At 49.7% G+C, this 27009-nt stretch overlaps 1 protein-coding gene across 2 annotated transcripts in view; it reads left to right on the top strand.

Moving 5' to 3' along the window:
* The window catches only part of SCUBE1 (signal peptide, CUB domain and EGF like domain containing 1), a 141048-nt gene that overhangs the window by 13753 nt on the left and 100286 nt on the right, over positions 1 to 27009 (top strand). For both annotated transcript variants that reach the window (XM_041757484.1, XM_041757485.1), the window contains exon 3: positions 8181 to 8309. In XM_041757484.1, the coding sequence (XP_041613418.1) occupies positions 8181 to 8309 (129 nt within the window). The remainder of the gene's footprint in view (positions 1 to 8180; positions 8310 to 27009) is intronic.

Consider the following 27009-nt stretch of genomic DNA (forward strand, 5'->3'; position numbering starts at 1 on the left):
AGCTCTCTGAGCATTGGTTTCTTTTTCTGTGACAGGGGAAGTTGTTAAGCCTTCCTGCTTGGGCTCTGGTTAGGAGTAAGCCACTTGCAACTGAGATGGTGTCTGGGGGGAGTTGCCACGGCCGTTGCTGTTTATGTTGGACAGAAACTGCACTGGGGGTTTGGGGAGAAAGAAGGAAGGCTGACTGCATCCGGCCCACTCAGGCCTGCCCACTGCCTGAGCCCACGGGGCCTCCTTGAGGTCTTGGGTTCAAGCTACTGTCAGCTCGAGACTTGCTGATAAGATTAGCACCTCAGTTCCCCTGTCTGGGCTTGGTTACCCCTTATAAAACCCAGTGGGGGCTTCAGAGGAGCTCTTGGGGTACCAGCTTACCCATTCTGCGGGGCAGCTCAGGCTCTCTGGCAGCTGCATGCCTCTGATTGCCCTCCTGTTGAGTTCAGAGGTGGTTGGGCCTGGGCAGCAGCCCCCCAGAGCTTGCAGTTTGGTGGTTTGGGGCTTCTCTGCTGCCTTTTGCTAAGAGGATAGAAGAATGAATGTGCCTGTAATTAATTGGCAGTGTGTGTGTGTGGGGGGTGTCTCAACTCTGAGCTGGCAGCCAGGGGCACCTCCTCCCTTCCATCTAGAACATTCTCACAGATCAGCTTTCCCTTGACCAGGTTGCTTTGATGTCGTCAGGCTTGATGTCAGAGCTTGGGAAACAGCCTCCAACAAAAAGGTTCCAGGTGTTTTTGAGGGAGAAAGGGAATAATCAACTGGTCTTTGTCCTTTGGTTTGGTAGGAAAGTTCCACCTGGATCTTGTGAGCCACACGCTCACTGTGAGCACACACTGGGCAGGTGGCATTTGAGGTCAATTCAGAATGAGCATCCTTGTGGTTTCCCTGTGTCCAGGCAGAGTCCCAGTGACCCAGCCAGGGCAACAGATGAGAGCGGTGACAGCATTAACTTTTTAAAGATTGTAAACAACTAGGGCTCCTGGGTGGCTCAGTCGGCTAAGCATCCGACTCTTGGTCTCAGTTCAGGTCATGATCTCGGGATCGTGGCATCGAGCCCTGTGTTGGGCTCTGTGCTGAGCATGGACCCTGCTTAAGATTCTCTCCCTCTCTCTCTCCCTCTTCCACGTCCTGCTTACACATGCTCCCTCTCTCTCTCTCCCTAAAAAAGAAAGAAAAATATTGTACTTTATTGAGACACAATTCACATACCATGCAATTCATTCATCCAAAGTACCTTTGCACATGCTCCCTCTCTCTCTCCCTAAAAAAGAAAGAAAAATATTGTACAACTTTATTGAGACACAATCACATACCATGCAATTCATTCATCCAGAGTACCTTTCAGTGATTTTTAGTATATTTACAGAACTGAGTGCTCATCACCACAGTCAATTTTAGAACTTTTTTATTACCCCCCAAAAGAAATCTACACCCCTTAGCTGTCACTGCCCAGGCCCCTAGCCCCAGAAAGCCACTAATCTCTTTTTGTCTCAATAGATTTGGCTTTTCTGGAGACTTCATACAAATGGAATCTTACAATATGTGGTCCTTTGTGACAAAGACAGCATTAACTTTGAAGCCAGGTGACCTGGCTCCCTTTCTGGTTCCACTTGTATTAGCTGTGTGATCTCGGGCAGGGGAGATAACTTCTCTGAGTCTTGGCTTCCCCTGCCACAAAATAAAGATGTTGGTACATACTTCTCAGGGTGTCATACATGAGGGGCCTGCATACCACCTACACGTTGTCAGGGGTCAGTCGATGGAGGCTGTGCCTATGATGATTATGCATCTGTTTGCTGCTTGTCACCGAGCTTTTGCGGAGCATACTCTGCCACTTCCGAAGCTTACACTGAACAGAATGCAGCCCTTGTCCCATGGGACGCACAGCTCCAAAGGACAGACACATAGCAAACATGAGTGATGGTTGCTATCCATTCCTGGGGCTCTGGGGTCCGCTGGAGGAGGAGGAGTCATGTCTGCCAGGGGATCAGCAGAGGTTTCAGGTGGGAGATGATGCTGGGGCTCAGCCTGCAGACATATATAGGTGTCTGTAAAGATGAAGGAGCCCCAGGCTAGGGAACAGCATGAGCGAAAGTGTGGTGTCCTGACACTGCGGCAGCTGCTGGGGGAGGTCAGCAAGCAGCTCGAACCCCATGGTCACTTTGGATCACGAGCTGGGCAGTGGGGAGGGCCTTCCCACCCTCTGGCTGAGCCACGGTCATTGTGTGCAGTTAGGAATGAAAAAGTATATAGATTTGTGTTGGTTTTGTGTGACCTTTGACCTTTCCCATAATTAACTGCTGGGCCTACTTCTAGCATTGTCTCCTCAGAAGGGAAACCTGATCAATGGATGCCAGGGGTCCACAGAGAGCCGGGTCTCATTACTCAATCATTACAAACTCGGAGCTTAACCCTGTGCCACCGGAGACAGGAGGCTTAATCCTTCCTGCTAGGCGGCCCTGCAAAACTACCTTCCCTTGAGCGTAATTAGCCAACAAACCGGATTAAGATTTATTCACCAATAAGGACCCAACTTCCTAAGCCATACATCTCTCCCAGAACGGTTGCCTGATCTGAGGAGTGCACAGTTTTTCCTAAAGCCCCCAGACAAAGGAAAAGACGTGCTAGTGCCCAGCCAGGGGAGGGGTCTTTGTTAGAGCGTTTGGTCTCCACGGTCTGCAAGGAATGTCAAGAAAAATGCCAATTTCAAGGGGAAACAAGAAGGCGTTTTTCAGTAATGATCTCTGAAAGCGGAGGGGGGGGGGGACTTTAAAAACCCTCATTTTGAGAACCTCTCCAGTCCATCGTGATTTTCAGGAAAATGCCCTGAAAAAACATGAAAATAAAATGAGAAGGTGCCCCAACACATTGCAATGCAATCTTTTAGAAACCTAAGCATTGCAGAATAAATATATATTTTATGGTGCAATGAGAATCGATTTTGAATTAATTGAAAAAAAAAATAAAACTAAACTCATCCCATTCGAGTTCCAAACCACTCCTGTTGGCACAGAACCATAGCTGTGGGATCGCGTGTGCATGGCTGCCTTTAATATAGGAAAAATGAAACAGTGTGTGCTTTTTAAAATCCCATAATAAGCAGCTCCTGTGCTGCTTTGCTCTGTTCTGTGAGATGTTGGAAACTGTTTTCTGTTGAGAACTGAGTTTTCATAACCAAAAACTAAAAAAAAAAAAAAAAAAAAAAAAAAATCCTAGCTGTAGAAGGAGCAGGGAGGACTAGGGTGAGCTATCGGACTTATCCCCAGCACTCCGATCAGGTCTTTTGTTCTCCCCATGGTTTTCCCTCCTACAAACCTTCCCTGTAACCATCCCTCAGCCTCTGAGATAGGTGTATACACCTTAGAAATAAAAATGAGGCACGTGACATCTCCTTCCCACACTTCTCCTTAATAACTTTCTGGAACGTGAAGCACTTGTAACAAGTTGTTCATCTCATGCACCCAAAGGATATGGCTCCAACAAGATATGGAATCTGCCTTGGAACACAGGCACAGGCTAGGGGCTGGGAAACTGGGTGCTCAGCCACACTGTGCCTCGGTCTCCACATCAGTAAAATGGGGGTAGCACTACCCCCTGGCTCTTATGCAGCTCCCTTCCTCCAATCTTTGCATTGGTCATCACATGGCCATCTTCCTTCTGTGTCTCTGTGTGTTTCTCCACGGTGTTCTCCTCTCTGTCCTAATATCCTCTCTGTGTGTATCCAAATTTCCCTCTTCTTATATGGACACCAGTCGTTAGATTATGGCCCATCCTAATCCAGGATGACCTCATCTTAATTTGCTTACATCTGCAAAGATCCTATTTCCAAATCAGGTCACATTCACAGATACTGGGGGTCAGGGCACCAATACATCTTTGGGAATGACACAGTTCAACCCACAATAGTCCTTTAAGAATAAACATCCAGAGAGCTTGGCTCTGTCCCCCTCCATTCCATCACCACCCTCTCCCTACCCCATTCGCCTGCTCCTCATTCTCTCTCTAGCCTTAACAGTCCTTAAAAAGTGGCCCGAGCCTGCCAGACGTCTTGGTGGCCTGTGGGGCCTCCTCCAGGAGTGATGGTTCATGGATTTTTTTTTTTTCCCAGAAACAAATCCACTTGCTTTGGCTGACATTTTTTTTTTTTAGTTGATTTGTTTGTGCATTTATTTCTCTTGTTATTAAAGCAGGAAGCTCACATGATTAAAAAACAACAAAAACTCAACACACAGACACAGAAATCAGGGGAGGGGGCTTAGCTGTGAACAGATGCTGCAGGCTGGCCTCGGGGAAGCATGTGATAGCACTTTGGGCCTGGGGATTGGAGGGGAAACTGATGGTTCTAAGAGATGCTTCGATTTGGGGGAATCCCTTGGAGATAAAGTAAGGGAAAAGGTATGAGCAGTGAACATTCCTGCACGCTTCTGCCTTCTGGCATCTACTGTGGCCAACACTATAGGGTATCATGGGAAGGAAAAGGCTAGAGTTATTTTATTGGTTATTCAGCAATCTCTTTATAATGCCCTATGGGTATGGTGACCAAGTAGTTTATTATTTTGAGAGTGAAAAGTGTGTTGTCAATAATTACACCCAGACAACAGCATAAACTGGAACTATGCCAAGCAAATCGGGGCATGTGATTACCCTAACCAGGGAAGAGACATTTTTATTAGACCTTACCACCATTGAAAGAGCTGGTTTAATTGCATTTTATGGATGTGGTGACTCTGTGTTTCCTTCTTTGCTTTGGTTTCTGGAAATCTAGGAGCCATATTTGTGGCTGGCTTTTTTGAAATCGTACTGGAATTACCAAATTTATTTGTATACTTTCACCAGCTTTCTCTTATCCTTCAACCCTCATTTCTTTTTCTTCTTCCTAACATCTTTTTTTAAATCTTATTGTATGTATTTTATAATACATAAAGGGGGATCATGTTTGAAGAAGTTGATGGGTGGATGAATATATATATAAATGGATGGATGAGTGAATGGCTGGATAGATGGATGAGTGGGTACAGGTATGTGGTGTGTGTGTGTGTCTATAGATGGGTGAGTGTATCAGTGGTGGGTAGACATGTGGATGGTGGATGAGTGAATGGATATAGGATGGATGGATGTTTCAATGTTTAAATGAATAAAAGGATGGGGGCCTAGCTGAATATTTAGATGGATATATGCATATTTGGATACATGGGTAGATATTTGCCTGGATAAATGGATGGGTGAATAATAGGTGATTGGATGACTAGAAGGATGATTAGCTGACTGGATATTTAGATGAATAGATTTTAGCATGAACAGACAAATGGAAGGATGAATGGATAAATGAGTGTTTGGATGATTAGATAATACTTTCTCAGCCACAGTGTAGACGTGCCAAGGGTGTAATAATGTGTATGGAGTAATTTGCCAATGCCTGGCATGTCATGGGCATTCTAACTTATTAGAAAGGACACAGGTTTTTCAGACTAAAAAACCTCTGTTCTGATCCTTGCCCTGCCGTTTACTATGTGACATTGAGCAATTACCTCTCCTCTCTGCACTTTAGTTTGCTGAACCATAAAATGAAGTTAAAATGCCCACCCCAGAGGGTTGCTGTGAAAATTAAATGAGCTGGTGTTCCTGTATTTGCATAATTCCTTCTAAGATACAAGTTGAGAGAGAGAGAGAGAGAATTCTTTTACCCAAGCATGGAGTAAAAGTGCGTCCCCTCAATCTCACTGATCCAGCCTAAGTCATATGCCGGCCCCGGAAACAAGAGCTGCTGCTACATATGCTGTTTGGGTTAGACTGACCAGGCTCCACCCCCAGTACTGGGGTCCAGGCCATCTTCTCCTGATCCACCTGTTCATACGAAGGAACGGAGGAAGGGAACGGTCTGGGGCTGCTGGCTCAGATCAGATGAGAGATGAGGCCCACGCTGAGTAGCTGGTGGAACGGTGGACCAATGGGCAGGCTGTCACCGTGTTAAGCGCGTAGAAAAAACCATGCTTTGGTAGTGGATTCAATGTCTTTGGGGAGGGATCAGGATAACAATATTCACAGGGGCAAGGAACCCTAGGGAAGGGCAGGTTAACGGATGAAAGTAGGGCCATGTTGCCTCTGGAGTGTCTGGGAGATTCCGGGAGAAAGGTGGTCAGATTGAGTTCCCTGGGGCTTCCGCAAAAAGGTCAGGGCTGCAGAGAATGAGAAGTAATCAATATCTCAGTCTTTAGAAACCGCTGTACCCCTCCAAACGTAAAATCGTATATCCTCCTTCAACGTCTAAGTGTATGAAGTATCATGATTAAGGACAATTGAAGTGACTCGGCGGGACCGAGCCGGCGTCCCGACTGAGGCTGGTGGCCACGGCAGGCAGGTTAGGTGGAAGCTTCTGTGTCTCGCACCTTTGGCGATTCGGGCCTAGGCTGGATGGGTGGGCACACGCAGTGGACGGCGCTGCCCGGGCTCTGTTTTCCGGCATCTTCGTGCTGCTATTTCCACCGCAGTTATCCCCTCTGCTGCTGCAAGCGTCCCTGGCGGGCAGATGTCCAGGCAGCGCTTGGTCACCTCCGGAGTTGGGGAGCTCACTACCTCCTGAGCAAGCGAGTCTTCCGATGGGCATTCCCACCTGCGAACTCCAACTGGCCCCGTGGCCTTCGTCCCCTGCGCACTAGCATGGAGAGCGCGCGGAGCTGGGCATCGCTCTGTGGGCCAGCCCCTCGTGCCTTTCGGGGAGTCGCCAGGCTGGCCCTCAGTCCCTTCGCCTCGCCCGGCCTAGCCTTCTACACGCGGGAAGGGAGGGACCCATTCATCCTGCGAGGCACTTCCGGTTGTGCTTAGCGCAGACACTTCCTGTTCCCCCTGAGTAGAGTACTTCCGGTTCCGCTGTGTGGGCACTTCCGGTTGCTGCCCCTTCCCGCGTCCTTGGGTTGTCCGTGGAGGTTGGAGCCGGTGCGGATGGAGGGAGCAAGTGCAGGGAGGAGGTTACCGAACCCTCCAGGCGATGCTGGTGGGTCCCGCCGGGCCCTGGCGCTTGCTGCTCGCTGCTCCCGGACATGGCGGCGGCCCTGGAGCCCCCGGAGCCCCCAATCCGGGCCTGCTGGTTCGAAGCCCGCTCGCTCCACGTCCTTGGGTGCGTGACCGTGGGCTGGGGCCTGGCGCGCCCCCGGTTCCCCGCTTCCTTCGGCGCACTTGTGAAGTCGGCAGCAGGATGATGGTGCGCACCTCCCGGAGTTCCCGTGGGGCGTGAAGAGGGAATGACGGACGGACGGCGTGGCCCGCGGGGCCTGCGTGGACAAGCTGCTCGCTGGGTGTTAACTAGGCGCCTTCCGGGGACGCTCCGAGGTCTCTCAGATCTCTCGGGAACTCCAGAACCCATAGCCCTGCGACCCCCGATGGAGAATGTTGGAAAAAAAAACAAAACAAAACTTAAAACAGCAGAAAGGGTGACCTTTACAAAGGCTGTTGGTCATTGTTTATGAGACAGAGGCCTTTGTTATAACGAGGAATCTGAAGCAGTAGAAATTCAGGCTTTGGGCGCTGCTGTGGAAGGAAACTGCGTGGAGTGTATGGACTTGGCGCTCATTGCAGAGGTTACTTTTTTTTTTTGGGTGGTGTGCCGAATTCGCTTTATTATTTTTTTTAAGATTTAATTTATTTAATCATGAAAGACACACAGAGAGAGAGAGATACAGGTAGAGGGAGAAGCAGGCTCCCTGCAGGGGGCCTGACGTGGGACTCCATCCTGGGTCTCCAGGATCAGGCCCTGGGCCAAAGGCAGCACTAAACCGCTGAGCCCCCCGGGGCTGCCCCACAATTCATATTATTCATTACTCCCCACTTCACAAGCAATGAGCTCTCCATCTCTGGGAGGCTGAAGAGAGCCAGTGCGGGGCGGGGTGGGGGGTCCCCGTGTGCTGCTATTGTCAAGAGGCTCTTGAAGGAGGGAGAGCTGGGTGTGAATCTTGCCTGCTTCACCATGGGAATGCACCCTGCACTGCCCTGTAAGGAAGCGGCCGGTCTTTATTGCAGGGCCAGGATCTTCATCTCTGTGGTCTTTGGGTCCCCAGCCCCCAGTGAGGACTTTCGAGAATACCTGTTGAGTCATCCCAGAACCAGTCATGCCCTGGTGGCTTCAGTGGGGTGGGGGTAGGGGGCACTCCGAGGCCCTTCCTCTGACCCCTCTCCCGGCCCTTGTTTTGCAGACATCGACGAATGTGAGAACGACTACTACAATGGGGGCTGCGTGCATGAGTGCATCAACATCCCAGGGAACTACCGGTGCACCTGTTTTGACGGCTTCATGTTGGCCCACGATGGACACAACTGCCTGGGTGAGTGACACGGCGGCGCCACACCCTGCCCACTAAGGCATGTCCTGCCTGTTCCTCAGCCCCAGCCTACAGCGCTGGGGGCTGGGGGGAGGCTCGCCCTCCTCTGGTTCCTTGTATTCCTTTCCTGGGGCCGCCAGAACAAAATAGCACGGGCTGGTCAGCTTAAACAACAGGAACTTCTTTTCTTCTGGTTCTGGGGGTTCTGGGGGCTAGAAGTAGAGGTCAGGATGTTGGTAGATTTCTTTTTTTTGAGGCCTCTCTCCTTGGCTCGCAGATGGCCACCTTCTTGCTGTGTGTTCACGTGGTCCTCTATCTCTGTGTACATGCAACTGGTTTCTTGCTCTTTCTCTCTGCCTCTGTATGCGTCCTAATCTCTTCTTATAAGGACACCGGTCTTACTAGAGTGGGGCCCATCCTGACAACCTATTTGTAACCCAGTCACCACTTTAAAGACCTTATCCTGTTTCCAGATAATCACGTTCTGAGGTCCTAGGGGTTAGGGCTTCAACATACGGATCTGGGGAACACAGTGCAGCCCATCACAGGGATCCCCGCCCCCACCATACCTCCAGATTCTCATGGTGCAAATACGTAGATTTAAGCCAGTTGGATGAAATTTAGAAGAGTAATGCAAGCTTGCTGAGTCAAATTGGGAAAATGCAGGAGAAGAGGGAGAGAAATTGGAAGGCAGCATTGTCATGCTGGTGTGTCTCCTCGAGGCTGCCCTCCCTGCAGCCCAGTGTCATTCCCTATAGTGGCAATCAGTGGTCCCTTTCCCATCACATGACCTCCAGTGACACCCCCCCCCCCACCCCCTGTTATCACCATTTTGCCAGCTGTCTCATAATGTGATAAGTAACTAATGAGCTGGAGCTGCAATAAAGATGTGACAAACTGAGTGGCCTAAACAACAGAAATTTGTTCTCTCACAGGCTGGAGGCCAGATGTCTGAAGTCAGGCTGTCAGCAGAGTTGGTTCCTTCGGAGGGCTTCCAGGGAGAATCTGCGTCAGGCCTCTTGCCTGGCTTCTGGTAGCTTCAGGCAGTCTATGCTTGTAGATCATGCTCTCCTTATGCTTTTGCATTGCCTTTGCTCTGTGCACATCTATCCCTATGTCCAAATCTCCCCCTTCTCTAAGGACATGGTCAGATTTTATCTGACCTCCTCTGCAAAGACCCCATCCCCAACAGAGGCTATTAAGTTCAGAGAGACTGATCTTTAGGACTTCAGCATCTTTGGAGGGTCATAATTCATAACAGAGCTGGTTTGCAGTCTGCAGCAGGAGGTCCGTCTCATGGCACAGAGCACAGGGTCTCAAAGCAGATGTGCCTGATCCCTAGGCCCTCTGCGGCTGGCTGCTGAGTGACACAGGGAGCTAGAGCCAAGGAGATAAGACCACAAACTCAGCAGGAGTGTGGCTGTGGATGTGTTATTAATGTATCTGGGTCTCAGTCTCCCATTGGTAAAGGGGGGTTATGATGAGCAGCTTGGTCATGGCCTCTTGTGAGCAGTACTGAGTCAGTGTCCTGCTGAGAGGGGTGCCTGGCACAGAGCTCCCCCTACTAGTGGCCTTCACTACTGTCAGCACCTCTGAGCCTGCTTCCTTGCAGGGATAATTGTGCTGCCTACTTCCCCAGGTTGTGTTCGAGGACAAAATGACAGGGTGGAGCGAAGTGACTGGCATTTAACAGGTGCAAATAATCAATAAACAAGCATTACTGTTACTCTGGGTCACTCAGCCTCCCTTTTGTGGCTGGTCATTTAGATTGTTTGCTTATTCTGTTTCTACTGTCAGAACCCAGAAGTGATTCTGGGCATAAGTGTATTTTTTCTTATTTTCCTAATTGTTTCCTGTAACAGTTCTTCCCAGAAGTGGACCTACTGGGTCAGAGGGTCATCGGGTTGTTTGTCTGGCTTTTGGTGCAGTACATCTGTGAAAGAGCTTGGCAGACCTTCCCTTGTGCCAGCTGGCCTATGGGTGCATGGCACGGGAAGTGCAGTGTCCCAGGCACCCTGGAACTTTTCCTCCCAGTGGCATATTAGCTTTAGGTTTCCCTGCCTGTTTTTGTTTAGTGCATGTTGGATCTCAGACAGGCTTGTTATGGGAAACAGACCTGTGAACATATAATTACACCCAAAATAAGTGCTGAAATGGAAGTCTGGGCAGCCGGCTGTGGGAGCCCCGAGGGGCCTGTGAAGAGCCACCCCTGCACCGGGTGAGGGTGGGGCTGAAAGTGGGGTGGCTCCTTGAGGGGCTTCAGAGAGGAGGTAGCACTGAGCAGGTTCTGCAGAGGTTGCAGAACCCCTGGCCGGGACGAGAACACAGCCTGTGCACAGAGCTGCAGGGGGCTCCCAGGGCCTGGGCTCAGGACGGTGGCAGGAGGGGCAGGAGACTGCAGAGGTGGCCAGGACATTTGATTAGGCTGTGCTGTAGGACAGTTATTGTGCCAGACACCAAGTGAAGTATCGTCCAAGCGTTATCTCCTTTAATCCTCCCAGGGCATAAGCCTGGAGTTTTACCAGTTGTCACTTTTTTAGAAGACAGCAAGAGTTCACTTCAGTAACTGATTAGTTTGTGAAGGCAGAGCAGATATCCATCCCCATGAGACAACAGGCAGTAGTTCCCAGGATCCCAGATGACAGGCCTCAGGAACTGCCAGTTCTGGGCTTAGGTCCTGGCCCTGCCAGTACCAGCTGTGTGCCCTTTGTTCAGTCACTTCACCTCTATGCCTGTTTTCTCACCTGTAAAATGGAATTCATAGTCCCTGTTTGTGAGGATTGAATGAGATCATGGCTGTTGAGCATCCAGCAGAGTACCTAGCACCGAGCACCCAAAATGTCATGAACATCCAATCCTGCTCACTTTCAGAAAGAAATGCATTGGGGTGGGCCAGTGGAGGCCAGAGCCAGCCATCTTCACTCCCTGGATTGTGTCTGAGCTCCCCTTCTGGTCATAGCACTCTTACCTATGCAGAACTACCTGTTCATAATTACCCTTGTTCTAGACAATGGCAGGTACACCCAATGTCTCCCGACAAATGGCAGAGTCTGGGTGGGTTTATTTTTATTTTTACAACAGATTCTTTCAGCGCTGATTGATATAAAGAACTGGGTAGGACTATCCCCACCCCCACCTCCAAGCACAGATTGCAACTTCATACGGCTCTAACTCACACATATGGCAACCGAGAAAAGGCTTTCTCTGTTGCTCCTCTGCTTTTAGCTAAGGGCAGAACCTTCTCGACAGACTTGTTTTTGTTTGGGCTTTTTCCTTTTCAAGACAAAACTCTAGCTCTAAAGAAGTCAGACCTTGGTTCCAACCGGCTCCGTCCCACACTGACCACGTGACCTCCCAGAGCCTCACATCCTTCCTCCATAGCATGCAGTGAGAGTTAAAGCGTTGGGATAGATGTTGGTACAGCGTTGGGATAAATGTTGGCAAAAACACGGAAAACCAGAAGAGGAAGCTGGGCTTGGAGGTTGAAGATTTAGGCTCAAGTTCTGGCACCACCACTCATGAGTTGATGGTTTGGGACCAGTTCCGCAAACCCTCCAAGCCTCGTTCCCCTAACTACAACATGGGTCAGTAATTCCTATCTCGAAGGGTCACTATGATGATTAAGTAACAAAGCAAGTACAGAAAGCTGCACGTCCAGATGTCACATTTTGTGCAGGTTCCAGATGGATACTGTCACCCTGTTGTGGAGATTTCAGGCGGGCAGCCTGCAGTCCTTATTCAGCCTGCAAACACATTTGGTTTATCCTCCCAGTGTTTTTGTAATCATCACTATTATCCTCCTCCTCATGGATTGATTTATCAACATTTAAAAATCAAGGGGTAGGGCACCTGGATGGCTCAGTGATTGAACATCCACCTTTTTTTTTTTTTTTTAAAGATTTATATATTTATTCATGAGAGAGAGAGGCAGAGACAGGCAGAGGGAGAAGCAGGCTCCTTGCAGGGAGCCCGATGCGAGGCTCGATCCCAGATCCTGGGATCACAACCTGAGCCGAAGGCAGGCGCCCAACTGCTGAGCCACTCAGGTGTCCTGAGCATCTACCTTTGGCTCAGGTTGTGATTCTGGGGTCCTGGGATCAAGTCCCACTTTGGGCTACCTGCAGGGAGCCTGCTTCTCTCTCTGCCTGTGTCTCTGCCTCACTCTCTCTCCCTGTCTCTCTCTTTGTGTTTCTCATGAATAAATAAATAAAATCTTCTTAAAACATTCAAGAGATGTCACAGGATAGATCATATACTGGCTCACAGAACAAGCCTCAACAAATTCTTTTTTTTTAATTTTTATTTATTTATGATAGTCACACAGAGAGAGAGAGGCAGAGACACAGGCAGAGGGAGAAGCAGGCTCCATGCACCGGGAGCCCGACGTGGGATTCGATCCCGGGTCTCCAGGATCGCGCCCTGGGCCAAAGGCAGGCGCCAAACCACTGCGCCACCCAGGGATCCCAAGCCTCAACAAATTCTAAAAGATCGAAATCATACCATGCACCTTTTCTGACCACAATACTATGAAACTAGAAATCAACCACAAGAAAAATATCTGAGGGGCAGCCCAGGTGGCTCAGTGGTTTAGCACCACCTTCAGCCCAGGGTGTGATCCTGGAGACCCAGGATTGAGTCCCACGTCGTGCTCCCTGTATGGAGCCTGCTTCTCCCTCTGCCTGTGTCTCTGCCTCTTTCTCTGTGTGTGTGTGTTTCTCATGAATAAATAAATAAAATCATTTTTAAAAATCTGAAAAGGGGGATCCCTGGGTGGCTCAGTGGTTTAGTGCCTGCCTTTGGCCCAGGGCGCGATCCTGGAGTCCCGGGATCGAGTCCCACGTCGGGCTTCCGGCATGGAGCCTGCTTCTCTCTCCTCCTGTGTCTCTGCCTCTCTCTCTCTCTCTCTCTCTCTCTCTGTCTATCATAAATAAATAAATAAATCTTTAAAAAAAATAAAAATAAAAATAAATAAAAAATCTGAAAAGACCACAAAACATGGGGATTAAATAAAATGCCACTACACAATGAATGGGTCAACCAGGAAATAAAAGAAAAATAAAAAAGTACCTGGAAACAAAATGAAAACACAATGGTTCAAAAACTCTGAGATATAGCCAAAGCAGTTCTAAGAGGGAGGTTTATAGCACTACATGCCTCCCTCAAGCAAGAAAAATCTCATATAAACAACCTAACTTTACATCTAAAGGAGCTAGAATAAGGACAACATACAAAACCCAAACCAGCAAAAGAAAGGAAATAATAAAGATTGGAGCAGAAATAAATGAAATAGAAACTAAAAAAACACAATGGAATAAATCATTGAAACCAGAACTCGTTCTTTGAAAAGATAATAAAATTGATAAACCTTTAGCCGGACTTACCAAGAAAAAAAGAGAAAGGATCCAAGTAATTGGAATCACAAATGAGAGATGAGAAATAACACATGCCACAGAATACAAACAGTTATAAGAATATTATGAAAACTTATATGCGAACAAATTGGATAACTTGGAAGAAATGGATAAATTCCCAGAAACCTATAAATTACCAAAACTGAAGCAGGAAGAAATAGAAAATGTGAACAGACAGAAATAGAAAATGTGCCATTACCGGCAATGAAACTGAATCAGTAATCAAAAAACTGCCAACAAACAAAAGTCCAGAACCAGAGGGCTTCTCAGGCAAATTCTACCACACTTTTATTTATTTATTTTATTTATTTATTTATGATAGTCACATACACACACAGAGGAGAGAGAGAGGCAGAGACATAGGCAGAGGGAGAAGCAGGCTCCATGCACCGGAAGCCCGACATGGGATTCGATCCCGGATCTCCAGGATCGCGCCCTGGGCCAAAGGCAGGCGCCAAACCGCTGCGCCACTCAGGGATCCCTCTACCACACTTTTAAAGAACTGATGCCTGTTCTTCTCAAACTATTTCAAAAAAAAAAATAGAAGAGGAATAAAAACTTTAAAATTCATTCTATGAGACCAGCATTACACTAATACCAAAACCAGATTCAGACACTACCAAAAAAAGAGAACTACAGGCCAATATCTCTGATGAACTAAGATGCAAAAATCCTCATCAAAATACTAGCAAACCAAATCCAACAATACATTTTTAAAGATCATTCACCATTATCAAGTGGGATTTATTCGCAGGATACCAGAGTGATTCACTATTCACAAATCAATCAACATATTCCATCAGTAAGAGAGTATGAACCATATTCACTTCAGTAGACACAGAAAAAGCATTTGTTGAAGGACAACATCCATTCATGATAAAATCCCTCAACAAGGATTTAGAGGGGACATATTTCAACATAATAAAGGCCGTACATGGGATCCCTGGGTGGTGCAGCGGTTTGGCGCCTGCCTTTGGCCCAGGGCGCGATCCTGGAGACCCGGGATCGAATCCCACATCGGGCTCCCGGTGCATGGAGCCTGCTTCTCCCTCTGCCTGTGTCTCTGCCTCTCTCTCTCTCTCTGTGACTATCATAAGTAAATAAAAATTAATAAATAAATAAATAAAGGCCGTACATGAAAAACCCACAGCTAACATCATCCTCAGTGGGGAAACAGGAGAGAATATCCAATGGGTAAAAGACTGTCTTCCACAGATGGTGCTTGGAAAATTGGACAGCAGTGTGCAAAAAAAAAAAAATGGGACTGGACCACTTTCTTACATTGTAGACAAAAGATAAATTCAAAGTGGTTTAAAGACCTAAATGTGAGACCTGAAATCATAAAAATTCTGGAAAAGAGGACAAGCAGTAGTGTCTCTGACATCAACCATAGCAAGTTTTTCTAGATAGGTCCCTGCAGGCAAGGGAAACAAAAGCAAAAATAAACTGTTGGGACTACATCAAAATAAAAAGCTTCTGCACAATGAAGGAAACAAAACTAAAAGGCATCCTATGGAATGAGAGAAGATATTTGCAAATAACAGGTCTGATAAAGGGTTAGTATCCAAAATATATAAAGAACTGATATGGGACACCTGGGTGGCTCAGTGGTTAAGCATCTGCCTCCAGCTCAGGGTGTGGTCCTGGCATCCCGGGATTGAGTCCCACAAAGGGCTCCCCTCAAGGAGCCTCCTTCTCCCTCTGCATATGTCTCTGCCTCTCTCTCTGTCTCTCATGAATAAATAAAATCTTTAAAAAACAACTGATACAATTCAACACCGAAACAACAAATAATCCAGTTTAAAAATGGGCAGAAGGCATGGATAGACATTTTTCTCCCTCTGCATATGTCTCTGCCTCTCTCTCTGTCTCTCATGAATAAATAAAATCTTTAAAAAACAACTGATACAATTCAACACCGAAACAACAAATAATCCAGTTTAAAAATGGGCAGAAGGCATGGATAGACATTTTTCCCAAAGAAGACATCCAGATGGCCAACAGACACATGAAGAGATGCTCAACATTACTCATCATCAGGAAAATGCAAATCAGAATCACAGTGAGATATCACCTCACACCTCTCAGAATAGCCAAAACCAGCAACACAAAGAAACAACAGGTAATGGCGAGGATTAGACAAAGAGGAACCTTCTTGCACTATTGGGAATGCAAACTGGTGTAGCCACTCTGGAAAACAGTATGGAGGTTCCTCAAAACGTTAAAAATAGAACTACCCTACCATCCAACAATCATACTACTGGGTATTTACCCAAAGAATATGAAAACACTAATGTTTATGGTACCTCCATGTTTCTAGAAGCATTGTTTACAACAGCCAAGAGATGGAAGCAACCCAAGTGGCTATCAATTGATGAATGGATAAAGAAGATGTGGTATGTCTGTGCAATGGAATATTACTCTGTCATTAATAAGAATGGAGTCTTGCCATTTGCGTGAATCAGATGGAGCTAGAGAGTATGATGCTCCGTGAAATAAGCCAGTCAGAGAAGGACAAATGCCATATGATTTCACTCATACGTGAAACTTAAGAAACAAAACAAACAAGCAAGGAAAAAAGAGACACAAATCAAGCAACAGACTTCTTTTTTAAAGATTTTATTTATTTATTTATTCATTCATAAGAGACACACAGAGAGAGGCAGAGACATAGAGGGAGAAGGAGGCTCCATGCAGGGAGCCAGACCTGGGACTCGATCCGAGGTCTCCAGGATCACACCCCGGGCCGAAGGTGGTGGTAAACTGCTGAGCCACCTGGGCTGCCCCAGACTCTTTTAACTATAGAAAACACACTGATTAAAAAAAAAAAAAAAAAAAGAAAAAGAAAACACACTGATGGTTACCAGAGGACAGGTGGGTGGGGTGGTGGGAGAAGTAGATGACAGGGAATAAGGAGTACATTTGTTGTGATGAGTACCAGGTGATTAAAATAAAAACTAATAAATAAATACATAATTAATTAATTGATTAACTGATTAAAAAAAATCAAGGGACGGCACATAAAAATCAGTATTTGCAGCATTGTTCTACCTGGCCCCTGATGTTGTGGGGCTTGGGCAGGAGTGCAGATGGAGGCCTGGATGCCACATGGCTAAATAGGTATAAAGCTTCAAAGCTAGAACATATTCAGTCCCTCCTGCCTCATCAAATACTCCTTCCTAATGACCTGGAAGGCGAGACTGGAATTTAGGATCTAGGATTCCTTGGAGTTTTGTGTCAGAAAGCACTAGTGTAGGCAGTGCCTGCTTCCACCCCTTCTCCTCATGGTTGACTTCAGCACATGGTTGTCTTCACCACAGGGAACCTGAAGACAGCCTAACCTGAATGTCCAGGCTCTGGCCATTTGCTCCCAAGCCACTTTTCCTTTCTCTACTGCTTGATTCTTTTTTTTTTTTTAATTTTTTTTATTTTATTATTTATTTATGATAGTCATACAGAGAGAGAGAGAGAGAGGCAGAGACACAGGCAGAGGGAGAAGCAGGCTCCATGCACCGGGAGCCCGACGTGGGATTCGATCCCAGGTCTCCAGGATCGCGCCCTGGGCCAAAGGCAGGCGCCAAACCGCTGCGCCACCCAGGGATCCCTCTACTGCTTGATTCTAAGTGTCATCTGTCCCTCTGGGAACAGACTTGGGGCCATTTAGACAGGGAATTTTAAGGGTCTTAAATGTCCAGCATGTGGTTTAGAAGGGCAGGTATGTGATCCCCTATGGACTCCTTACTCCATGGGGAAGGCTACAACCACAGGGGTGGAGCAGGGACCCCCCCCACACACACGCAACAAAGCATGGGGCCCCAGGGCAGGGGCATCTCTTGCCCACATCTCAGTGTGGTACTAGGGCAACTGACAGGAGCTGTGCTGCAGCTGGCCCCTTCGGGATGTACTTCCTGTTTTGCTGCAATCCTCACCACGCCCTATTGCTCACAATCAGCAACTTTGGGTATTTAATTACCTGCTTGATCTCAGTGGGAATTGTGTTCATGCTTCCCAGTGAAGCTTCCAGCACAGAGCCTGCCCCCGGTGAGTGCTCAATGGCCATGGAGACTGACAGAGTGGCTGGAAGGTTCTCTGTTCTTGGCTGCTTTGCACAGTCTTGACCATTTCTGGTCTGTTATTGGGAGCCCCACTCACAGCCCATCACCCATCAGGGACAGTGAAGCCCATTTCCATCCCCTGTTTCTTGGTCTTCAGGAGTGCGGGTCAGGAGTCTTGTCTGGCTGTAACATTCCTCTCTCAGCCACTACTGAATTGTCTGGGATGATGGCTGGCCTAAACCCTGATCAACAGAGTAGAAAAAGCATTCTGAGTTAATTAGCAGAAATGAGGCTGACGGCTTCAGGGTTACTTTCTTGCCTGAGTTTTCAGAGTTGAACCTTTTCTTTTGAGCAAACGAGGTTATTTTCTTGTGGAGATGGCTTGCCTGGGAGGGTGGCCAAATCTGGCCTCTGGGGAGCAAAACCCTCTCTCTATTTGACATCTTTATTGAGGAATTTCTCAAATATAACAGAAAATGACACCAGAGGGAATTGAAACCATGATGCGATCCTTGCTCAACCCCAAATGACTGCTTTTAGCATTGTAATTACTTGAAATAGCAGTAGTTCTGTTTGAAAAATATTATTCCAAACTCCATGCAATTGGACATAAGAGCAATATTTAAGCTAATAGAATGAGATTTTTTTTTCATCTTAAATTAAAACCAGCAGTGGATAATTTTTTCCCGTCTCCACAAAGCAAGGGTCCTTTTCGCTAAAGCCATTAGTTCACTTAGCCAGATGTTTTCTTTGACCCCAGTCTTTACCTTGACTTACTGCAAAATATGTTTCTCAAGTTGCTCACAGTTTGAATTTTGAACTAGCTTCTCAGCACTTTTCTTCCCTGATGAAGAGAAGTCGGCTGTAGCCAGGTCCCGCAGAAAAGTTATTTTATTAATCAGAGTACTTCCTTCCTGGCAGTGCTCATTGAGCACCTACTATGTGTGCCTGGCCTTGTGCTAGGCAGGCAGTTGTACTTGGGCAAGACCAGGGAACTGTGCTGGAATCTCTGCCCCATGCCAGGAGTTATCTAAGATGCTATGTTCACGTTCTCTCGGTCCTTGCAGCATCCAGGGGTAGAAGCCATTGGTGGCACCTTTTTATGAATGCGGAAACCAAGGCTCAGAGCACACCAGCAAGGCCACCCAGTAAGTGGCAGAGCTGGGACCATTTGCGAGCTCAAGCCTGTAAATCACTGATCCTCCCCTGCCACACGGTGCCCGGAATATCACCAGCTCCAGGAGGCTGGCCGGGTTCAGGGACAGGCTGGCTTCCTTCCCTGGGGTCTTAGGGATGCACCCCTGGTGAGTTGGGGGAGTCATGGAGGACATCCAGAAATCCTAGCATCTGCCAAGCCAGGCAGGTGGGTGACATGCCAGGGGGCAGGAGGGAGCCCCCGGCTCCAGAGAGTTCACCCCAAGGGCACCTCCACCCCAAAGCCTGTACTGCCTCCCCTTGCCAAGGCAGGAGCCTGCTGCCTGTGGATGAGCTTTGTGTCACCCTTGAATTTCTCTCTCAGAACATGGTCTTACCCCTGTTCTTCCAGAACTTTCTCTCGTGGCTCCCAGTGTGTCTGCTCACTGGCTCATGAGGCATCTCCGCAGGGCTCCGTCAGCCTTTCCCCCCTCGCCTCTCACCTGTGTCAACTCCTACCCTCTGGTCCAGCCTTCCTTAAACTCATGGAATCCTTCTGCACAACCTTGCTGTTCCCAGCTGTGCCCTTGTGACCCCTCCCCCAGTGAGGACCCAGTAGGGTCCTTCTTGTCACTCACCTGCCTTTGCCCTGAAGTCATCTGTGAGCAGGTCGTATGCACCACTCCTGTAGCTTTCTTCTTCCCCTGAAAGCAGAAGTTGTCTTCTTTATCCCGTCGTCTTCCTCCTCAGAGCCTGGTGCAATGTCTAGCATATCATAGGCATATGATACATTTTTGCAGAATGAAAAAATAAGCAAATCTGTAAAAGTGCCTCATCACCTGGGCCTTCGAACTGCCGTGTGGGCCTCCTGGCAAAGATTGAGGGGCATCTCTGCTAGGACTCCTAGGAACATAAGAAAGGCAGAAATATTCACCGCTGTAAGGATAGGTCGAAGGCTGTGATAGCAGCAACACCAAAGCCTTCCGCCTTGTGGTTACCCATTTGTTTATTCCAAAAAATTGTGCAGAGCACCAGCCGTATGCCAGATGTGGTTTCAAGTGCTGAAGAAACCCGGGAGTGGTGAGCAAAAGCCACAATGCGTGCACACATGTGAACTTACGCAGACTGTAAACATGCCAACATGTAACTCAGGAAGGTAAGTTCAGCCAGGGCATCTCCAATGAAAAAGAATATAACAACGTGATGGAAAATGATCATCCACCAGAAGGTTGGTGCACTGGATGGAATAGTGGTCTAGTTACTAGTGCTGCACAAATAACCATCCTGCACTCAGTGCACAAATGACTATTTTAGTCTGCTTTTGGCTTCTATGGGTCAGGAGTTCAGATGGGGCATGGCAGGGACGGCTCATCTCCACCTGCTCCATCATGTGGGGGCCTCAGTGGGAAGACGCAAAGGCTGTGGTGACTTGATGGCCAGGCTGGAATCACCTAGAGGCTTCTTTGCTGATGTCTGGTGGTTGCTGTTGGCCAGGACACTTGGGGTGGCCTCCACAAGTGGTCTTTCCACACGGGTGGGTATGGGCTTCCTTGCGGCATGGCGGCTACATCCATGGAAGTTTTACTGTCTAGCCTCAAAATGGTTACAAAGGTTCACCCGCATTCGAGCAGAGGGGGACACGGAGACCAGGAAACCGCCATTAGAAAATAATAGGAAGAAACTTCCCTCCAGGCAGAAGGGAGAGGGACCAGCCAGGTGGGGACATGGTAGGTGAGTTTGGGAGCAAGTCAGTGTGCCTGAAGGCCCAGGTATGAGAGAGGAGGACTGGAGATGAGGTCAGGAGGTACGCAGGGCCTTACAGGTTCTACAAGGGACTTGGAAATGTATCTAAATTAGCTAGAGCCATGGGAAATTTTGAGTAGGAATTGATGTAATCTGATTGACATTTTAACTTAAAAGGATTTGCTTTCTGTCTGCTAAGTAGAGAATGTGGTAGAAAGAGGCAGAGACCACTGTGGTGGTCTGGGTCAGAGATGATGGTGGCTCTCAGTCCAGGGTGCCAGTGGCGGAGATGATGAGAAGTGGTTGAATTCAGAATATATTTTGAAAGCAGAGTCCACCCAAATTGCTGATGGGTTCAATGAAAGAAGAGTTGTCAGGTCTGAGGGGTGAGGGGAGCATGAGAGTCTGGAACTTCTAGATGGCAATGAAGCTGGAGCTCTCGACATTCATTCATTTCATAAAGTTTTCACGAGCACCTGCCCTGAGCTCACAATTAGGAATTAGATGACACAGTCCCAGCCCTGAAGGACAGGGAATCAGCCTGCCTAGCTGTGAATCCTGGATCTGTCGCTTACTTACTTGTGTGTGACCTTGAGCAAGTACCTTCACTTCTCTGGGCCTCTGCATCCTCATCTGTAACATAGAGCTAATCACAGTGCTTATCTGACAGGGGTGATGCAGACACGGAATGAGACAAGCTTTGTAAAGCACATACCAAGGGCTCAACAGATGTGACTTACCTAGTTTTCACTCATTCCTAGTATGGAAAGTCAAAGTACATTGTAAAGACAATAAATGTACTTTCTGAGCTGGCAAAGATGCAGGAGTTGGGCCTGGGGCCTGGGCTGTGCATGAAGCCCCTTGGGGATGCCCCTCACATTCCACATGGTGCTCCTGCCAAATGAGCCACCACTTACCGCCCTCTTGGGGTCAGAAAGCTCTCCCCTTCTTGCACAGATTGTGGCGCTGGTGACACGGGGTCATGTGGCAAGAGGGTTTCCAAGCCCAGCTCTGCCCCATGATCATTTTGTGACCTTGGATACATGTCGCCTCTTTTCCCTATCCATTGGGGTCAGATGAGTACATGGATGCACAGATGACACTGCAGGCTGCCAAGCAGAGAGACTCAAGAGGAGAAGGAGAGGAGCTCAGGGGAGTCTGAGGGGGCCGACGGACCCAGCTGCACACATAGGGGAAGTCACCGCGGGTGCCAGTGGCTCGGGACAGTGGGCTGGGCTGTCCCTGGCAGGATGAAAGGGTCACACTGCCTGGGCCCTTTTGAAGGCACCCCCTCTCATCCTGGAAGACAGCTGGAGACAATGTGTTGCTCCCTCAAACCCCTAATGAAGGCTCTAGCTGCCTCTGTTTATTTGTCTTTATACTTCCAGCAGCTCAGATGCGTTTCTTGCTGGGAAAAAATGCCAACCATTTCACTGTAAGACTAAACCGCTTTGGACAGTCGTATACTCACTCCATAAACACAAGTGTTTTCTAAGGTAAACTCCAGAGGTTTTTTTTCCTGCTCTCTTTACCTGAGCCCCGCCCCCTCCCCCCCCCCCCCCCCCAGGCCTTGTGCACACAGCTGGGTGGAGAGATTGGCCCGCTTCTCCATCCCATTCTGCTTCTTACGACTGTGCATCTGGTTGGCCTGAGAAAAAGAAAATCACTAGATGCTTGTGCGTCTTTATGGGGGCTTCCTGCTTTCCCCAGATCACTGAGGGACCAGGGAGATCCTGGGGTGGGCGGTGGGAAGGGAGATTGATTGGGACCCAGTGGAGTTTTCAGGGTGGCCTCCCACAGGCAGCCAGCACAGGATAGGGACAGGGAGGGGTGTGGGACTGCAGAAGGGGCCCGTGGTGCTGGGGTAGAGGAGCAGTGCACCAGGTCCTGCCCTTTGTGAGGTGGCGCTTGTCTGGGGACCTTAGAAAACTCTCTGCCTCTCTGTGCCTCAGTTTCCTCATCATATGTGAGATGGGGGGATGGGATGCAACTATGGTTTTCAGATTACTAACAGCAGAACACTTAACTTCAAGCAGAACCCTGCAGTGGTTGTGCTGCTGTGGCTGAAATGGGAGGCAGGGCTGGCAGGAAATGAGAGTTTCTTCCGAGGAGCACCCTCCGCCCGCTGTTCCTGCCCACCGCATCCCTGCAGGGCCCCTGGGGTACAAGAGAGCTGTTGGGAACCCCAAGCCTGGTGGTTGTGCTGTCAGAGCCTTTTTTCCCTGAGCGTCTTGTGATTTGATGAGTCGGTGGCATGATGCAGGGCCGAGCCCTTTGCCGGGTCTTTGTAGCCTCTGCCAGACACAGAGAGCTAGATCCAGCAGGCCAAACAGCTTTCACTCCCCTAAACGTACCACCCTGTCCCACTCAGCAGCATCCTTACACCTGCTGTTCCTTCTGCCCAAACCACCCCTCCCCGTGCTCGTCACTGCTGTGACTCCTCAGTGACCCTTGGGACTCGGCTCAGGCATCAGTCCCTTCAGAAGGCCTTCCTAGAGTTGCACACTCTTCCCCTGGGTGCCCGTAGCCCCCAGGCTTGTCGCTAGACATCTGGGGTCTCCCTTATTGCCTCAGGAGCTCCTGGAGGGCCAGGGTCCAGCCTGACTTTGCTCTTTCCACAGGCCCAGCACAGGCTCGTCTGTGTGATGGAGGGATGGCAGGTGGCTGGGGGATGGGGCAGAGTGTTTGATTCTGACCATCCGGAGAAGCACGGTTTGGCAGTGGTGGGTGTGCAAGCCTGCCATGGGGGCCGAGCATCAGTCCTCAGAGATCTCCTGCGGAGGTGTCCTAAGCCTATGTGACTGCAGCGCCCCATGTCCCCAGCCCCCTGCTCGGCTCCCACTAGTCTCTCTTCCAGACCAGGGGAGATGGGGACTTGGAAATCAACACATGGAGCCTTGGCTCCTGCCTCCCTTCTTAGCATTCTGGGGCCAGCTGTCTGCTGTCATTCTAGGAGAGGGCTACTGAAATACTGTGAGGTGGCCTTTGTGAGAGCACCGGGTGCCCGGTCGGCATCAGGAGGAGTGCAGCCTTCTACTTTCCTGCATTCCCTCTGGTTGGATGTTCAGGGCAGGGTCTGCATCACCGACAAGGCTGCCCTTCCCATTGGTAGGGCTGGGCTGCATTTTCGCTCCCCCTGTGCCAGCCCCACTGTTGACTGTCTTGATTTGGTGGCTTGAAGAAGTCTTGCCCTGTCCCAGGGCAAAGCATGCCAAGTCCATAAACAGCAAAGAAAAACACCCTGCTGCAGAGGATGGGACAGGCAAGCAGACACTTCCCTTCATCTTGTTTGCAGTCTCTGTGCCAGGGGCTCGGTCAGAACTCTGAGAAATAAATAAAAAGTAAGTGTCCTGTGAAGACTTTAAAAATACCCTACCACCAAAATACATATCCCAAACCAGAGATGAGCCATGTGCCTAAAAGGGGGCATTAATCAACAAATACGAGGGTCCCAGAATCTCTAGTCTCTAGTTCAGTGCTTCCTCTGCCAACTAGCTTACTTATTTTGGAGCAGCCCGGGCCATTGATGGTGTTCAGGGTCACCCCGGATGTTTGTTGGGCCTGGCTGCATCTGGACAGATGTTGCAGTGACCCAACTCCTGTAGCACCAGCAGGCCTGGCCCTGGCTGTTTATAGTGGCCATCAGCCAGCCCCATGTAGCACCCGCTCCGCCACCCCTCCCTGTCACCCATCTCACCCCAACCGCATGCAGCTGGAAATAGACTGGCTGGCAGAGACGCCCTGTGCCCAGCTGGAACGCCTGTCTGTGGGAAGAGGGTAGCCTTGGCAGCCACCCAGCTGCTTGGTCTGGGGGCTTTAGTAACCTCACAGGCTGCCTTAAGCGGGGCGGGGGGGGGGGGGTGAGGATCCCACAGGCTGACTTGCCCTCCCCCAGCTCACCCACTGGCCACCAAGAGGTCAGACACCAGTGCAGTCATTTGGGACAAACTCTCATGGAGGTCCCCCTGAGTGGGATTTCCTGGGGCCTCTATTGCCATTGGCGAGTCGCCTTCTCAGCCTGGCAGCCAGCCCCTCACGATCTGAGCTCTCCCTGTCATGCCAGCCTGGCCTTTGCTCCACATGTATATTAAGCCTCTCTTGGGGCATCTCACGCCCCTGCTTCCCTCAGCTTAGAGGGCTGGCTATCTCTCTTGCCTGCCCTAAGCACCCCAGTTCGTCCTTCTGTACATCTTCCCGGGCCCTTCAGAGGACTTGGCTCCCACCCTGCATTTGGACCAACCAGAGTCCCAGTGCTCACTATGCAGAGTTAAAAGTCCTATTTCCGTATCCAGCACAGCGTGGGGGATGGGGGGCAGCTCATCCTGCCGGGGGTGGTGGCGTGGTCACCAGGTCGGGGTGGCAGTGGGGCGAGGGAAGGAGGGAGCAGCATGTGCAAAGCCTAGAGGTGGGAGAGTCTTGGCCAGGTAGCAGAGGAGCCGGGAACGTATAAACAGGTGGTGTCTGCTCAGTGCCCTTGAGGCCTGAGACTTGGAGCTTCATCGCTACGGAGGCAAGCGTGCGGGGTCACCGTTGGCTGCATGTTGGGCTGGCCTGGACTCCAGCCTGGCCCCCAGCCCCCCTTCCACAGCCACTGGGCACCCCCCTGCTGCTCTAGCCTCACTGCATGCACGCGCACGCGCACACACACCTTTATCCCGCTACCAGACACGCCTTTCCTTGCATTGTCCTCACACGGCTGAGGGAGAGGCCTCTCAAGCCTTCTCACCCGCACACTCTCTTCGTCCTACAGCCCTCTGACCCCAGTCAGTGGTCAGTGTGCAGAGATGTCTCCTCTCCTGTCCCCCACTGGCCAGGCAGGTCCCTGAGGGCAACCTTGACCTCATGTCCGCTGTCCTGAGTGAGTGAGTGGATGGATGCATGTGGCTGAGCACAGGCTCTGCTCTGGGGGAAGGCGTGGGCCCGAGGAAGGAGGCTTCAGGAGAGGCGGTGGCTGGTGCAGCCCCACTCCAGGCTGGCAGAACCAGCAGAGAGAGGGGATCTAGCAGGGGGAGTGGTGAGAGTGAAAAGCTGGGTCCTCCTTCCCGGAACCTACCTGAAGACCATAATCCCTACTGTGGGAAGGGCCTTGGTGCCCCGTGTCCCTCACGGGGACGTTTATTAGTGGGCAGAAGAGAGATGAGTGTGCCGAGGGTTGGGGCGGGGGTACCCTGTCATCTGGACCAGAAGCAGGTGGGAAGCGCACCAGCACTGAGTCCTAGAAAACCCCTAACTCAGCTTTTGGCAAAGGGTGCAAAGGTCACCTGTGGAGTGACCCGTTTACACCAGGAGAAAATTGGCACGTGAAAAAAGACAGAAAATAGATGCCTGTGATTATGGTTGTAGCGAGAGTGTAGGGCTGTTGATCCATCTTTGTCGCTGTTCTTAAGGATTCTTTGTAAATTCACTTTTAAATAAAGCAGTTTTGTTGGACAAGTGAGAAGGAGCCATGCTAGGTTCTTGAGGGGAGAGATCCCATAGAAAGGCAATGGCCGTGAGTGATGTTGAAAGCGTGGGGTTGGCCACGGGAAGGCTTCATGGCCTTCCCAGTACTTCAGCCACCCCCCGTGCCCTCTTTTTCTCAGAGCTCCCTGGTACCCACACTCACCCCTCCACGTCTGCCCTCTTACAGCCCCTCTGTTGCTTTCTGAAGTGCATCAACTCTGTTGGCACAAAACCACTTCTCATCCTATTGTGGCTGCATGGCCCACCCAAGGGCCAGCTCTCATCAAGCCCAGTTAAGGAGCCGGGGGAGGAGGCCAGGGGGCCTGGGCCCTGCTGGGGGCCCCACATGCACAGAGAACTCGGAGTGACGTTGACACACGTGGGGGCCACTGATGGCAAGGAGGAAGAGGCCTGGCTTTTATACTCAACAGCTTTGGAAGGTGGAAGAAAGTATAGAGTTTAATTGGGAAGAATCAGTCCAGAATTCCAGGCAGTGCTGAGACCGGGAAATGTATGCTGGGAGCCCATATGCTGGGAGTAAGCCATGTGACCTGGCCAGAGTCCAGCAGGAAGGACTGCATTGGCCAGGTGGCGTGTGGGGCTCCTAGGCCCTGCTCAGTTCGGTGGCATGTCTCCCCTCTCATTCCGCCCGCCCCACACACAGGCCCACGGAGGCAGCCACGTCCAGCGGGGCCTGTTTTATTTCTGAGGATGTTCATGAAGAATCCTGTCAGAGCATTCCTCCCTTTCTTTTCTCAGAGCTTCTCGCTTTGGTTCCATGATTTGTTTGTTTGGTTTTCCTCCCCTTCCCTCTTCCCAGTCCTCTCTTCTTATCCCCAGCAAAAGAAATTTTTAAAAATTCCGGTGCCTCCCACAGATGTCCAACCAGGATCGTGTTCCCAGCTGTGCTGTCAGAGG

Source organism: Vulpes lagopus, chromosome 5 (genome assembly GCF_018345385.1).
Source record: "Vulpes lagopus strain Blue_001 chromosome 5, ASM1834538v1, whole genome shotgun sequence".
Classification (NCBI taxonomy): Eukaryota; Metazoa; Chordata; class Mammalia; order Carnivora; family Canidae; genus Vulpes; species Vulpes lagopus.